The sequence below is a fragment of the Coenobita brevimanus genome, chromosome 60 (genome assembly GCF_032717465.1).
Source record: "Coenobita brevimanus isolate Jiangsu-jjx chromosome 60, ASM3271746v2, whole genome shotgun sequence".
In the NCBI taxonomy this organism is placed as follows: domain Eukaryota; kingdom Metazoa; phylum Arthropoda; class Malacostraca; order Decapoda; family Coenobitidae; genus Coenobita; species Coenobita brevimanus.
Window position 1 is genome coordinate 11,283,572 of NC_137013.1, and position 17,931 is coordinate 11,301,502.

General features: G+C 43.4%; 1 protein-coding gene across 1 annotated transcript in view; it reads right to left on the bottom strand.

Moving 5' to 3' along the window:
* Positions 1 to 1,323: 1,323 nt before the first annotated feature.
* Positions 1,324 to 17,931, bottom strand: part of LOC145403275 (glutamate receptor-like) — a 62,033-nt gene continuing 45,425 nt past the window's right edge. Inside the window, exon 7 of the mRNA XM_080275089.1 lies at positions 1,324 to 1,656. Within this exon, the coding sequence (XP_080131215.1) occupies positions 1,324 to 1,656 (333 nt within the window). The remainder of the gene's footprint in view (positions 1,657 to 17,931) is intronic.

Here is a 17,931-nt window from a genome sequence, read left to right on the forward strand (position 1 = left end):
TACCACTTAGTACTGTTATCATAAGTACATTCAGATGATAACAAATTAATTACCTTAGAATATCACAAGCTGTTTGAGTATTAATCATTTAGGATTTCATCGCACCCTCCCTGTGCGATACTCTTTTTTTTGGACTGTATAATGTTGAATCCACTTTCAGCACGACAGGCAGCTTCAACTCGCTTAATAAGTTTTTCTGGGACGAGGAAAACCCGCATGTGCAGAGGTGTATAGGATATCAACATAGAACTGCTTGCATTGCGTGGGATAGTAAACGGGATAATGGATTATTTGTAGGTTCTCGTGTACTCCATGGCTATCCTTTAAGAAATTGGTATTTAATTTCTTTAGCACAGTTTGCCAGATATACAAAATGTACCACTAGCTACACGCAGAAGAATGTGGCTAATGCACGAAGGAGTGTCTCCCATAATAGTGCAATTGTACAGTGCAGATTTATTAAGATGCTAAATAATGTGAACAGTGTATTGAGCGCGTGACTCCCATTCCATATCCAGCACCATCTCTGGATCTGAATCTAGTTGACTTCTTCATAGGAGGTCACTTGAAAACCTGTGTGTCTGAGGATCCAGTTGAGAGAAACTATTTACTTGCACGGATTCAGGAGGTCTATGACAGAATTAGCAATACACTTGAGGTATTCAAACGTGTTAGTCATTTCATTACACGTTGATGTAATCTATGTGTGAAGGTAAAAGCCAGGCACATGGAACATCTTGTGTAAGCTATGTGTCACTATAATACTTCATGTCATTGCTTTTTTTTAACTTCACTAATATAACAGTGGGAATAATAATGTTCTGTAAGAGATTCTTTACTTATACTTTTGTAATTTGACGCTGTATTTCCCTACAACTTATTTATCCAGTTACCTTTAGCTTTTTAAGGTACATAAGCTTTACAATTAGGACAGAAGTACGAAGGCTTTATATCCTCTTCATGACATATATAGGTTTCATCATTGTCCATCATCCACTGTTATTCAGAATCATGCATAAACGCCTCTTAAGGATTCATTAACAAGAGTCTAAACAGTGTGAAGACATTTTACAATTCTGACACCTCTGTAACTCACAGACGATAATTAAGGGGAGTGGGAAGGGAGGAGAGAGTGTGCAAATGATTGGCCAGATAATTTTGTCCATAATGAATCTCCATGTTATGTATATTAGTTAAATATCCTGATCTAATTAATGATATACTTCCAAATTACGATGTTTGTACCCTGAACATTTGTCCTCACAATTCTGAGCCATAATATAGATAGATAGATAGATAGATAGATAGACAGATAGATAGATATCAAGAAGTTTGGACTGTGACATTTAGGGAACCTTCTTGGAGGAGGACGCGAACACAGTTGAAGATGTTTGTGTCTCGCCTGTCTGTAAGGTGGGTGCTTGGGGAAAGGCAGGAGGGCAGGACCAACATGAGAGTGATCACAGCCAGCAGTGCCGCCCCCACAGCCACCCACACTAATGGTGACAGAGGCAGCAGGAAGCCCCACGGGTCCACCTCGGGGCGTCCACGGGTGCCCAGAATTTTATACTGCGTCATAAAGATGATAGGACTGCAGTACAAATCCTTAATTTTGTAGGATGAGATGGGATGTGGCCCACAGCTGAGATCAGCCTCCTGAAATTTAGTGATTTAATATAAAGAAAGTGTACGTAGCTGAAAATCAATCAGATATGAAAGTTGTTTAGGAAAATGGCCGGTTGTGAAAATGCAGAACAATAAAAAAGTGATAATTAGTTGGTACACTTTATGTCAAGAGTTTAAGTCAAGACTTAAAAGTAGTGATTATTGTGCATACAGAGCTGTATAAGGGTTGCCATCGTTTTATGTTATATCAGTTGATATGGAAGTCATATTAGCCTAATTCGACAAGATTTGATAAATTATATAAACAAGACAGAGATAGTTATCTTCACTGAGAACTAAGTGATTGAGAAAATAAAACAAATGTAATTGAGCCGTGGACACTGTTGACTGTTTTTCCACAGCATATCCACTAAATGAGCATTTGGTGCTGGGATTTTCAATCAAGGGGTAATTTTCTAATGCGTATCGTTTTTATCTGTCTATCTACCTGTGTATGTGACTTTGTATATATATCTATTGCTGGAAGAGTCACTTGGACCTTCCCAAAACCATAACTTCTTTTGAGCCAGTTGGCAGACATAAGTTGGGAAATTTGCAATGGGAGATTGTGAACATGTAGCATTTATGTCCTTCTACGACCGAAATGTGCCTAGGATATCGATTTTTGGTTTTCACCACCAATTGCTTGTTCATCTATTTTACATTCCCGGCAGTAAAAATGGCCTAACTCCCTTATAAATGGCTTATTTTGCCCTAAAACAATATACGTTTGCCGCTCGCAACTGTGCGGGCAATGAAAAGTCGCAAAATTTACGGCACAGCTGACGAATTCAGGGGAAATTCTTGTATTAGCCATTCTCTGTTTTCTCTGATAAAGTCTACGCAGAGAGCAAGACCAAAACAAGAGAATTTGTGGGTGAACAATTTTATTCCAATCTTTTACTACATGTGCCGGCAGTCCTAGCCCTGCCTTGGTGGCTTGCAGATGTGTGTGTGCCCCCTGCCCCAGGCATTTGTGTGGCATTCTGGGCTATCCTTCCTACTCGTTGTGCAGTGTTAATAACATTAGTACATGGCAAGGTCAGTGTTATGGGTAAGGGGAAGTGCAAACCCAAACCAAAACGGGGTGCCAGACCCCCCAGTAGTACAACACAAACTGCTGCTACACCCAGTGCTGCCCCCCCGACTGTTGCATGCCGTTGCACACATTCCCCGCCGGACACTAATGCCCCCCGCACTTCAGTCTCGGCTGTTGGTGAGCCTGCTGCATCCAACGAACCTACTACTGGAACAATTAACCCATTGAGATTTTTTACCCTTCACTGAGCGTGCCGTTGTGCAGCAATATTTCAACTTAATCGGCCACTGTACACTAAATTATTATGGTAGACTAATGAATGTGGTACCGTTTTTAAAGCTGAATAGTTACTCTTTATCGTAGTATGGTTGAAAAAAGTAAATACCATACCTAAAAGGCAAACAGGACGAGCAGAAGTTTGCTAAAAAGGAAAAATTTCACACTTTTCCATAAAGAAAATATTTGTAAAAAAAAAAAAGTAATAGAGTTACGTGAAATTTGATAGCACCATGTCAATCTACAGTAAATTCCCTTTCTATTCACATGTAGTTTATGGCAATTTATGACAGTTTTCACAGAGAAAAGAGAAAGCTCTCGTTGTCATGCTGGCAAATATCCTTGCCGGTAATACCGATATTATTCGTGGCAAAAACATATTTATCATGCAAATCTATCTGATGTACTCGTCACTGTAAAAATTATTAGTTGGAAAAGGATAACCAAGATAGAGTATGTGGAACAAGGCCAGACAGGAGATGGAAAACATGAAAAAAAAAATTGTTTAGTATGACTCGAATTTGAGTCATCTGAACCTCAACGGTTGGATTTATGATGACGCAAAATCATGACATCGGAATCTCAAAGGGTTAAATGCATCAGGCTTGACAGTGCTAGTGGTGAAGATGATGATGCTAGTGGCTCACACTTCCCAACAGGGGAGAGTGCTGAACTGGCAGTCACTCACCCCAACATCCAGGTACCAAGTGCCAACCACCCATAATGACCCTCCGTCAAATTCACACCCTTCCAGCCCTGATGACCCTGCCTCTGCCTTCACCACCAGCACCCCTCCTGTGGTCCCATACCCCCCTACCTGGCCCCGGCTCCCTCCTGTCATACCACGAGACTAATATGTGTGCCTTGCATTCCCCTCCATGTGCACACCTGCTGTCCGCAGTGCCTGGTGCCAGTGTGCATCCACTCACCTCCTCATCACTCAACACCCCGAATCTGTTTCCCTTATGTCTCCTGCACCTCCTAACATCTATGTCCACAGGAATTATCCCGATCTCAACCAGACCCTAACAACTGAGGGGCTGTTGGGCATCAAATATGTATTTCGTGATGCCCTAATTGAAGGAAGAAATTGCCAGAATACCTCATGAAACACCTGGCAACTTACTGTTCTGTTACAGTCCTACTGAACACACCTGGTGTCAAGCGAGCACGTCACCTGTGCAACTCTTTGGGTGAACCCATCAGCCATGCCATTGTTGTATGGGAGGGAGAGGGCTCCCCCCTCCCGAATACTGCTATGAGCTGCTCCTTCCCCCCTGTACCTTCTGAGAGGCCACGCCATCACAGCCCTTGTGTTATCACTGTTATTAGTCCAGCCACATCTCACGCTACTGCTTGTCTGCATAATGGTGCTGTGCAGTGGTCCCCATTCAACCACAACCTGCCGTGTCAGACGCTCAGCCACCATTCACTCTCCCAGTCCCCATGCACCTGACACCCACTCATCTGAGTTCCTGGAACTGCCCCTACCACCCACGCCACCAGCCCCCACTGACTCCATGGCTGCCCACCCTCGTCTCCTACATTCACTGCAGTTCCAGTGCCCCCAGTGTGGGCATGTGGGCATCACTGCTTGGCACCTGGATTGCCCAAGTTGTCATTCAGGCCGCCCTGCCCCTGCTCCTGTCCTCACTGCCACTCCTGCTCCTGATCATCAGCCGATACACCCTCCTGCCTCTGGCTCTACATCATGCCCCCCCTCCCCCCTCCCCATGCCCCGCAACAAGCTCCTCCTCCCTCCTCCCCTCACCCCCTGCCCCACCTATCAGACCATCAACTTCAACTACTGGAACAACACTATGAGGAACTATGCAGTCTCCTTTTGGATGTACTCTCTCACCTTAATATTTCGTCTCTGCCTACCTTCCACCTCCCACAAACCAACTCCCATGTAACTACCACCCCTGCTGTTATCCCTGTTCCTTCCTTCCCTCCCATCTCACCACCACCCAGCCTTGTCCCTCCACTTGTGTTCCAGCCTCACCCTCTCATACAAACCTCCTCTGTCTGTACTCCCTCACCCACTCCTTTCCCCCATACATCCTCGCCTCACTGCCACCCTCTCCCCCTCCCTCCCCCTACCTCCCTCTCTCCTGGCAAGCGCACATATGAGACCTCCCTCTCGCATGCCTCCCCACCCACTTTCTTCCTCCTTTCTCCCACTTCCCCAACTATCCATTCCCCAACTCTCTCATGACAATTCTCCGTCTCCATCCATGTCCTAATGGCTCCCAAACCTAGATAATATAAAATGTTATTTTGGAACACACGGAGCATCCACCACTGCCTGGCTGACGTTTCTCATTATGCTTCATCTCATCACCCTGCTGTTATCTACCTCCAGGAGGCTTTCCCTCACTCTCGTCGCCCCAGACCCCCACCCAGGCCTCAGGGATACCACTGCTATCACACCCATTCTGGCCGGGGCCTGGGTACATACATTCGTCACTCTGTTCCTAACACCCTCATTACCAAATTACCTGCCTCTTCTCACTCCTCCCTCTTTCACTTATTTCGCCTCACTGTCAACGATGCCTCTTTGTATATATGTAACGTCTATCTCAGTCCAACTGGGAGTGACCTCACCACTTTACCTACCTGCCACTCCTCACCTGTCTTTTACCTGGGCTATTTTAATGCCTCTCATCCATCATTTGGCGGTTCCCATGCTTCTCCTGCTGGTCATTGTCTCCCTGACTTTGCCAATAACCATCATCTGCATCCATTCCCCACTTCTCACCCCACTCATGTTGGGGGAGGCTATCTCGATCTCGTCCTTGGCAGCAACGTGCTACAACATGCTATCACTGTTGACGTTGTCCCTACTCTTATCTCTGACGACAATGGCATCCTTGCCACATATTCCATTCCCATACTACTCTCCCAGCACCGCCATTTCAGGAAAAAAATTAATATCCCTAATCCGCTGCAACCAACTTTCAAGGACATGCTCACCACCTGGTTTGCCATTCGTTCATCTGAACTTTACACCTCTCTAGTTACCATAATACAGACCTTCTATGATCATTATATTCTGCAAGTCAATCCTATGAAAACCTCTGCTCAGCAGAATGGGAAATGGGTAAGGGATCGCCGTCTACATGACAGCGAGGAGGAAGTGAAGTGAGCAGCGGCTGTGTACCGCACTGACCACACCGCTGACAACCTCTCCTATCTCCCGCAACCTTAAACACAGTGTTCGCCAGGAGTATTGGCATGACTTTCTCCAGCATATTGACGCACACACTCCTCAATCTAAGAGTTGTTCAGTGATGCGAGTCCCCTTCCCCTCCTCTCCACCACAGTCCTGTGGAATATGCCAACAACCTAGTTGACAAATGGTCCACCCAATCTCACCTGACATCCCTGCCTCCCCCCATCAAGGCTTGCCTCTTGGCTGCTAACGGAAACAGGCTAGCATGTATTGGAGAGGCTCGCTCCATTCCCTCTCCCCTTGATGATCACCACATCATCAGTGAGGAGTTGCAACTTGTGCTATTGCAAGGCACAGCAACTGCCCCGGGTGAAGACGGGATCACCTATGCCACACTCAGACTCATCGCTCAAGTCTTTTCTCACTGTTCAACCTTAGTTTTTCCGAAGGTAGTCTCCCTGCAAGCTGGACCTGTAGCACAATCATCCCCATCCCTAAGCCTAATTCCTCTGATTTCCGTCCCACTTCCCTGACTTCCTGCATCTGCAAACTCCTTGAGAGAATTCTTTTAGCAAGGCTCCATGCTCTTCTTCAGGACCAGCTCTTTCCCAATCTTTTTGGTTTCCTCCCAGGCGAAGCACACAGCATTGCCTTGCAGCATTACTCACTCACTTCACAACCTCCTCCTGTACAGCCTTCATTAACCTCAAAGGTGCAATCGACGTCACAAACCGTGATGTCATCCTTTACGAACTTGGCCACCTGTTCTGCTGCCTGGAAAGCTACCTGTCCCATCGTCACTCTTGGGTTCTGTTTTGTGGGGCGGTTAGTGATTATCGATCTTTCAATCTTGGCATATCTCGAGATGGGGTACTTAGCCCCTTTCTCTTCAATCATCTCCTGCATAGACTCCTTCATCTTTTAGGTCCTATCCCTGATTCCTCTCAACCTTTGTTGATATCTGCATCCACTCCCCTTCTCCTGTCACTCTTCAGAGTCTCCTAGTTAAGTTCGGCCAGGCTACATTTGCTTGTGGGTTGATTATCAACACTGCCAAAACCAAACTGTTTACATGATCCCTCACTCATAGGATTGCTTTCACAACCATAACCCACCTCGGCTGTCATCTTGAGGTAGTGCAGGATTGTACATATCTAGGAATTCCCCTCTCTTCCCTCTTTAACCCCTGCCCCAGGTCTGCCAGAGTATTTAACATGCTCCATGAACTCAATCTGTGTCCCATCACTGATCGCATTCATATGCTTGGAGTCTGCTTTGCCACACAGTGTCTGATCACATTTCCGTCTCCTGCTTCATCCTTTTCCTCCCGACTGGTTGACATTCTCTCAGATTCCACTCACCTAGATCGGATCCGGCTTACTGATGTGCTAGGCCTGGCATCCTGGCTAAAACGAATTCGTTCAGCATTCAACTGTCCTTTCCAGCTTCCTGGCCGTGATCCCTCCAGCATCCGTGCTGATATTGTCACTCCCAACCCTACTGACCCTTTCCCCTACCTGGACACGTACGACTCCTGCTGTGCACTAGACACCTTCTGCCACTGCTTCTGACCGTTTACCAATCCCCTCACAGCTCTCCATCACTGAAACCCTTAACTCCATAGCCTGCACCTACCCTTCCCCTCCTATTCACATCTACACTGACGATTCTATCCTCACTAACGGCCAGGTGGGAGCTGCTTGCATTGCCTTTACTAACTCTGCTTCCCCCATCTTCTCCACCTCCCATTGCCTTCCCAACTGGGCCAGCAGTACCCAGTATGAATTATTTGCTATACTCTCTGTGCTTTACTTCCTTCTCTCTCATCACCTACCAGGTCTAATCATCAGGGATTCCCAAGCTGCCCTTGCCTTACTTCGAACCCCCTCCCCCGACGCTCCTCCCCTCTCTCAGCCTCTCTCTGCTCTCGTCTCCATCAGGCTCGTGCTCTTAGTCTCAGGGTTTCTTTTATTTGGATCCCAGCCCATGCTGGTCATATCTGCCATGACCAGGCAGATCGCCTGGCCCGAACAGCCTGTAACCTACCCCTGGCTGTCATCCGCCTCCCTGTGTCCACAACAATTATCTGGAGAATCCTTCTCGAGGAGTACGGGGAGTACCTACCCCTGCGTACCGATGCTGAACGTCGCACTAGTGTCACCATCCAGCACTATGACACCTACAGTGGCGTAAGACACACCTATGGCAAGCAGCCCACCCACACTCGCCGCTGTGATGTGGCTGACACCCGCATTCACCTGGGGTATCTCTCCCCAGAGGAAATCACAGGATGACCGACCACCAACAGGCTATGTAAGCTCTGTCACAATGCCATGGAGGAAGCATTATCCCATCATATTATTAAATGAACAGTTATTGCCCCCTTCAGACCCCCTGGACTCTTGTTTTATGCTTTGTGTGCACCTACTTCATCACACATCTTCATATACTCAAAGACATTCTCACCCTTCACCCCGACTTCCTTTCATTGTAATGCCCTGGAACTAGGACAGTGATCGGACATTTTGGCGCGCGTGCGTGCGTGCGTGCATGTGTGTGTGTGTGTGTGTGTGTGTGTGTGTGTGTGTGTGTGTGTGTGTGTGTGTGTGTGTGTGTGTGTGTGTGTGTGTGTGTGTGTGTTGTCCACGCACACGCGCACATACGCACACATCAGGTGCATGTGCATGTATTATCCTAATACTGGGATTTTGAATCAAGAGGTAATTTTACAATGCAAATCGTGGTTTTTCTATCTACCTACCTGTGTATAGGACTATATATATATATATATATATATATATATATATATATATATATAAATATATATATATATATATATATATATATATATATATATATATATAATATATATATATATATATATATATATATATATATATATATATATATATATATATATTGTTACGGAACAGAGAAAGATAATGTACACTTTAAGTGAGAATACTAAAAATCACTACTGTCCCGTAAAGTTCCAAGTTCAAAACAAAAGAGTTTGGTAAAATTACAAGTTAAAGTTTAATGCTCAAACTAACAACAAAACATTCAGGACTCATGAGGATAATGTAATGGCAAAAAACAGGTTAAATATATGGTTAACTGCAATAGCCTCTATTAACACGAAATTAGCTAGAGTAAATTTACCTAAGTCAGCCCTGATAAAATGAAAATACACTGGGTAATGCTCAGTTAATCAAGATAAATTATTACAGATATAAACTATTATGAACAATGGCTAACAATAAGAACCTCACATGAATTACAAAAACCTCACCAGGCCCTACGAATCAACCTTATGCTACACAGTACAAGAAAAAAAATGCAACAACACTGATACTCAAATTACACAGCAGTGAGATGGCTGGAGACTTCCTGAGCACTCACAATAATAACTGTACAGGGGAGGACAGAGATGTGAGCAAAATGAGGAGTAGATCTAAGTGGCAATTAATGTAGAGACTGAGCTCATTATATAGGGGCTGGCAGAGCTTGATACAACTTGTAAGAAGGACGCGCAAATGAAGCCATGGGGACAAAGAGTTGAAAATCCTGCTCTGAACAACAGAAAGGACGACTTACTCTACTATATCGGTAGAAGGGGGACTGAGGCAGAACACGCTCGTGATCAAACATGCAGCATACTGTGCGTTAAAAATTACACAAAGGATGATGAAATCATAGGTTATGTAACACCTCCCCGCAAAGAAAAAAGATATTTTCAAAAGAAATTTCTTATTACTCTAAAACAATCTGTCTAAAGTCTAGATAAGCAATCTGCAATAACATTTTCTTTCCCCTTGACATGTTATATGTCTAATGAATACTCCTGAAGAAGTAGACTCCATCTTGTCAATCTCTGATTTTTATCTTTACACCTAGTAAGGAATTTCAGTGGGTTATGATCGGTATAAATGACTATGGGGTCAAAACCAGAACACAAATAAAATGAAAAATGCTATAAACCCAAAATCAAGGCCAAAAGCTCTTTCTCAATAGTTGAGTAGTTCTTTTGAGGTGGAGTGAACTTCTTACTGTAATAAGATACAGGGTGTTCAATACCCTGATCATCCTCTTGCAGCAAAACAGTCCCAGCTCCTGTATCACTTGCGTCAACAGCCATCTTAAAAGGCTTAGCAAAATTTGGAGTAGCGAGCACTGGCTGACTTAATAGGATAGCTTTAAGTTTGTTGAAAGAGGATTCACAGTTATCGGTCCAGACAAATTTAACTCCCTTTTTCAGTAGGTCTGTTAGTGGTGATACAAGAATTGAAAACTTAAGAACAAATCTCCTGTAATAACCTACCATTCCTAAAAATCTTTAGCTCTTTCCTACTTTTAGGTCTGGGAAGATCACTTATAACCTGAACCTTAGCTGCTGGTGGTGCAACATGTCCATCACCAATTACGTACCCAAGGTACTGAACTTTAGCTTGACCAAACTCATACTTTGATAAATTAGTTACAAGATTAGCCTGAAATAACGCTCAAGAAATTTACTGACATGGCATAGGTGATCTTTCCAGTTGTCACTGAAGATTAATACATCATCAATATAAAAAACACACCCTGCCAAACCCTCTGTTAGAACATTCATGAGCTTCTGAAATGTGGCTGGTGCATTCTTCATACCATATGGCATTACAGAACATGCAAAAGTCTTTCCTAGTGTTACAAAACATGAGATCTCCCTAGCACGTTCAGTCATAGGTACTTGCCAGTATCCCTTTAACAAATCAAACTTACTTATGTACCTAGCCTTTCCAATCTTGTCTATGCAATCTTCCACGTGAGCGAGAGGGTAGGTGTCTGTTTTGGTTATCTGATTAACACGTGTGTAGTCGATGCAAAGCCGCTGTGACCCACCTGGCTTAGGGACTAGAGTGACAGGAGAACTCCACTCGCTCTGACAGGGCTCAATCATCTTGTGGTCCAACAGGTAGCCAAGCTCCTTCTGGATGAGAGGAACTTTCACTGGGTTCACACGGTAAGGAGGCAGTTTAATTAGTTTTGCGTCTCCAATCTCGACATCATGCATCAACACAGTAGTTCTTCCTGGAGTGGCACGGAACACTTGCGGGTACTCCTGCAGTAATGCCGAAAACTCCTGCCTTTCCTCAGGAGGTAAATGAGAAAGCTTAGTCTGGAGATCATTCATGATATCAGGATTCTTCCCCAAACTATCATTCAGGCTCATGCTGCATGGGAGAGCTTCACTTGCAGACTCGGGTGGAACAGCTACAGTGCAGACTGGATTATTTTCGTCCCGCCCGTGGTATAACTTTAGCATGTTGATGTGACATAGTTGCTTGTTCTTTCTACGATCTGGTGTGGCGATGACATAGTAGACATCACTGAGTTTCTTCTCCACGAAATAAGGACCAATAAACTTGGCTTGAAGAGGTTGCCCATGAACTGGTAGCAGAATCAAAACCTGATCTGGCTGAAAGTGGCGTTACCTGGACTTCTTATCATACCAAGTCTTCATCTTCTCCTGAGCAACTCCTAAATTCTCTCTCGCCAGCTGTAAAGCAGTGGACAGCCGTTCTTTGAACTTCTTCACATACTCCAGCAGGTTGACGTCATCTTCCTCCGACAGCCAGCATTCCTTGGGTAGCTTAAGGGGTCCTCTTACTTCATGGCCAAACAGTAGTTCAAAAGGTGAGAAGCCCAGTGATTCATTTGGAGATTCTCTTGCGGCAAACACAACGAATGGAAGACCTTTATCCCAGTCTTTCTGATGTTCCAAACAGTATTTCTTGAGCATCGATTTGAGTGTTTGATGATCTCTCTCCAACGCTCCTTGGGTCTGGGGATGGTAAGCTGAAGACGTGATCTGGGTGATGCCCAACTCTTTCAGAGACTGCTTGAAAACATTTGACATGAAATTACTTCCCCGGTCGGACTGTACCTCCTTGGGCAGACCAAACTTTGTGAAGAACCCTAGCATTTCCTTAACCACGTTCTTTGCTGACATATTTCTAAGTGGAATGGCTTCAGGATAACGAGTAGCCATATCAATCAGGGTCAACACATAAGAAAATCCTGAAGAAGTCCTAGGAAGAGGGCCCACAATATCCACCAACACACGGGTGAGAGACGCCTCAAAAGGAGGAATGGGAACTAGAGGTGCAACCTTTTCGGTCTGATTACACTTCCCCACAACTTGACAGGTGTAACAAGACTTACAATACCAGGAAACATCCCTGAAGATACCTGGCCAGTAGAAGTGTTTCAAAATGCGTGCCACAGTCTTCCTCACTCCAAGGTGTCCTGCCAAACTGGAATCATGAGCCACTCTAATGATATCCTGCCTACAAACACGAGGGATGACAACTTGATGTACAACCTCCCATTCACAGTCGGCTGATACTGTTGGGGGTCTCCACTTCCTCATAAGTACTCCTGACTTTATATAATAACAAGTAGAAGCACCAGCTGACTCTTCCTCACTGCAAGCAGAGTTAGCTAGACCTTTCAACTCAGGGTCAGCAACCTGCAACTCAACCAACTCTTTGACGAGACAAATTATCAACACTACGGGGTACTGCCTCATCTGGTGAGTGGTCCAAATTAGCAAGAAAAGTGTCAGCTAGGATAACATCATCATCATCATTATCCTCTAAATCACCAGTAACTTTAGACTTAGCCCTAGTGACAGCACATGCAGGGAACACATCAGGGACACCACAATCCTGGGACGCAGCCACTGGCTCACTAGACAACTGAGGAGCTGGACACGCTTAACTTCCACCAATATCATTTCGAAGTAAGAAAGTTACACCTGACATTGGAAGTGTCTCAAGCAACCCAACCATAACGGAACCATTAGCAAAACCAGACTCTAAATTCACTCTGCACAGAGGGACAGAGAAGTAATTATTCCCTACACCTTGTAAGATTACAGTTTCATCAGAGGAATTAACATTAGAGCTTAGAACACTGGTCAGCATAAGGGATTGGCAAGCACCTGTATCACGATATGTTTTAACTGATTTCCTGTCATTACTGTCCAGAGGACTGACAAAACCTTCAGACAGGAAATTAGCACATGAACTCTTGAGAGTGTCACCCACGTTACTGCTCAAAAGAGGAGCTCCATCATGAGAATTTAAGTTACCCCTCAAAGCAGGTTCAGTTAACTCAGTTAAAGAATTCTGGGAACTCTGAAGAGTGGACAATAGACAAATTGACTGAATATTTAAAGACTCCTTTTTTGTTCACATCACGCTGTCTCCTGAAACATTTCTCCGTAGTATGACCAAGCTTACTACAATAAGTACATTTACTTTTCTGAAATCTAGAGGTGGAGCTGGTATTTACTTCCTCAGAAACATCATCTTTATTCTCTTTCCTGTTACCTGTACTCTGAGTAGAGGCAACGTACTTACTCTCAGCTTTCCCTTTATCTTTAGAATATCTCTTGTGAGTGAGAACATTTTCATCAGCTAAAACTGCAGCATCAGACAAATTATCTATTCTTTTCTCATCAAGATATAGGTTTACATCTTTACTAATACACCTTTTGATGTCCTCCAGCAAAATCATCTGCTTAAATTTGTCAAAATCAGAATCCACATTCTTAGAATTTAACCACTGCTCTAACAGATCTTCTTTGATTTTTGCATACTCAACATGGGATTGCTTATCTTGCTTATAAGTTGTCCTAAATTTTACTCTATAGGCTTCAGGGACAAGCTCATAGGCCTTAAGAATCAAGCTCTTAACTGCATCATAATTATCACATTGATCCTGAGGCAAAGATGCATAAGTTACTTGAGCTTAACCGGTGAGAACAGTTTGAAGGAGTACTGGCCAATACTGTTTGGGCCATTAAAACCTGTAGCTACCCTCTCAAACAACTGAAAATACTTTGTTAAATCAGATTCATTAAAAGGAGGGACAAGTTTAACATTTTTAGCCACATCAAAATCATCAGAGCTAGATGATCCAGTTCCACCTTGTTTCATGCGATACTCATGGTCTGCCTGAATCCTAGCAATTTCAACTTGTGCCTCAGCCTCCTTAGCACGAGCCTGAAACTCAGCCTCCTTAGCATGAGACTCCGCCTCCTTAGCACGAGACTCCTGCAGGGCTAGCTGTAACTTAGCTATTTCAATCTGCGTTTGCTCATTTGGAGGAGTTACATTAAACAAGCTTTCATTAATCTTGTCAACAATTTGATCTTTAGAATGATGAGAGCGAAAAGCAATTCCCAATTGTTGAGCAACAAGCTTAAGTTCATTCTTAGTTCTGTTCTCTACATCACACACTGTTTGCACATTTGACAAAAAATCTTTGGCTTCATCAAGTGTAGTAATAGTAGACATCATGAATAAATGACAGTCACAAAATATCAAGCAATATCCATATGATAATATCCTGAATATACTGATAAGAGGTTGCCAAATTTATGTTACGGAACAGAGAAAGATAATGTACACTTTAAGTGAGAATACTAAAAATCACTACTGTCCCGTAAAGTTCCAGGTTCAAAACAAAAGAGTTTGGTAAAACTACAAGTTAAAGTTTAATGCTCAAACTAACAACAAAACATTCAGGACTCATAAGGATAATGTAATGGCAAAAAACAGGTTAAATATATGGTTAACTTCAATAGCCTCTATTAACACGAAATTAGCAAGAGTAAATTTACTTAAGTCAGCCCTGATAAAATGAAAATACACTGGGTAATGCTCAGTTAATGCAAGATAAATTATTACAGATATAAACTATTATGAACAATGGCTAACAATTAGAACCTCACATGAATTACAAAAACCTCACCAGGCCTACGAATCAACCTTATGCTACACAGTACAAGAAAAAAATGCAACAACACTCATACTCAAATTACACAGCAGTTAGATGGCTGGAGACTTCCTGAGCACTCACAATAATAACTGTACAGGGGAGGACAGAGATGTGTAAAATGAGGAGTAGATCTAAGTGGCAATTAATGTAGAGACTGAGCTCATTATATAGGGGCTGGCAGAGCTTGATACAACTTGTAAGAAGGATGCGCAAATGAAGCCATGGGGACAAAGAGTTGAAAATCCTGCTCTGAACAACAGAAAGGACGACTTACTCTACTATAATGGTAGAAGGGGGACTGAGGCAGAACACGCTCGTGATCAAACATGCAGCATACTGTGCGTTAAAAATTACACAAAGGATGATGAAATCATAGGCTATGTAACAATATATGTATATATATATATATATATATATATGTATACAGTATATATATATATATATATATATATATATATATATATATATATATATATATATATATTGCCAGACGCCTCAATCCCGTTTGGGGTGACCACAAACAAATCGCCTCCAAGTCGCCCTGTCCCCCACCATTTCACTTCCCTGCTCCCAGCTCACACCCCCCTCTCTCATATACCTCTCCACCCCATCCCTCCATCTCATCCTCGGCCTCCTCCTCCCTCTTTCCCCATCCACCTCACTCACATACACTCTCTTCGTCAGTCTTTCACCCTCCATCCTCTCCACATGGCCAAACCACCTCAGTGTGTTCCTCATAACGCTTCCTATCACATCCACATCAACACCACAACGCTCCTTTATATCCTCATTCGTCAGCCTGTCTCTCCACGTGACTCCACAGGCTCCTCTTAAATAACTCATTTCCACTGCTCTCACTCTTGACTTGTGTCCTTCCAACAACGTCCAAGCTTCACTTCCGTACGTTAGAGTTGGTATCATAATACTGTCATGTAGTAATTTTTTCACTTCCATGCTCACTTCCCTGTTTATTATCACTGCTTTCAAGGAATCAGCAACCTTTCTTCCCTGCTGTACCCTTTCAAGCACTTCACCCTCCAAACCTCCATCCTTACTCACATTTTCCAATTCCTCACCATCCAGCCTCGCTGTACATTCACTGACTTCACCTCTCTCAAAGACCATCACTTTACTCTTCCCTACATTCACCTTTAGATTCCGTTTCTTACACACTCTCCCAAACTCATCCACCAAGCCTTGCAGCTCTCCTTCGTCTTCACTCAACAACACAGTATCATCTGCAAACAACAGTACGGGGAGATTCCAAACACTATCCTCTCTAACCATGGCCACTCCAACATCCACTACCCTACCTTGTACCTCTTTTATTACCCCATCCATGTACAGATTGAACAACCATGGAGACATGACAAATCCCTGTTTCAACCCAACCTTCAAAGAGAAAAATTCACTTAGTTCACCATCCACACACACTGCAGCCTTCGCACCATCGTACATACTCTTCACAGCATTCAACAACTTTCCATCTACTCCATATATTCTTAACACATTCCACAATCCTTGTCTATCCACCCTGTCATATGCTTTCTCCAAATCCATGAATGCCGGATACAACTTCTTTCCCTTCTCTAGAAACTTTTCCAATAAAGATCTGAGAATGAATATCTGATCTACACAACCTCTTCCCTTCCTAAAGCCTCCCTGTTCTTCTCCAACTAATTTCTCTGTTCTTTCTCTAACTCTGTCAATAAATATCCTACCATACACTTTTCCTATTATACTAAGAAGACAAATGCCCCTATGGTTACCACACACTTCTTTTTCCCCTTTTCCTTTGTACAAGGGAATAATTATACCTGGCTTCCAATCCTCCGGGACTCTACCTTCCTCCCAGGCCAATCTGCACATCTTCCACATCCATTCTACTACTATCTCTCCCCCATGCTTCAGCATTTCACCACACACTCCATCAATTCCTGGGCCTTTCCCCGATTTAACTTTCTTCATTGCTTCCACAACTTCTATCCTACTGATTTCTTCCTGTCTTCTCACCTCCCTCCTTCTCCCAGCCATTCCCCGGCCACTTATACTCGCATTACTTCCATCCTCTACGTTCAATACTTCTTTAAAGTGTTCTCTCCATCTGCTCACTTTTTCTCCCTTCTCCACTAGTAATCTACCATTTTTATCTTTCACTCCCCTGCTAACTTCACTTCCACCCTGTCTTACTCTTTTCACCTCTCTCCAGAACATTTTCTTACAGTCCCTCCACTTTACACTCAAATTTCTTCCAAATTCCTCATCCACTCTCTTCTTACTCTCTCTTACTAATCTTTTCACCTCTCTCTTCCTTTCTACATACAACTCTCTCTTCCGCCTTTCAACCTCTTCCACGCCCCTATTTCTCATCCATTCATTGTAAGTATATATATATATAGATAGATAGATATATAGATATATATATGATGAAGCTCCTCTTTTGAGTAGTAACGTGGGTGACACTCTCAAGAGTTCATGTGCTAATTTCCTGTCTGAAGGTTTTGTCAGTCCTCTGGACAGTAATGACAGGAAATCAGTTACAATATATCGTGATACAGGTGCTTGCCAATCCCTTATGCTGACCAGTGTTCTAAGCTCTAATGTTAATTCCTCTGATGAAACTGTAATCTTACAAGGTGTAGGGAATAATTACTTCTCTGTCCCTCTGTGCAGAGTGAATTTAGAGTCTGGTTTTGCTAATGGTTCCGTTATGGTTGGGTTGCTTGAGACACTCCCAATGTCAGGTGTAACTTTCTTACTTGGAAATGATATTGGTGGAAGTCAAGTGTGTCCAGCTCCTCAGTTGTCTAGTGAGCCAGTGGCTGTGGCCCAGGATTGTGATGTCCCTGATGTGTTCCCTGCATGTGCTGTCACTAGGGCTAAGTCTAAAGTTACTGGTGATTTAGAGGATAATGATGATGATGATGTTATCCTAGCTGACACTTTT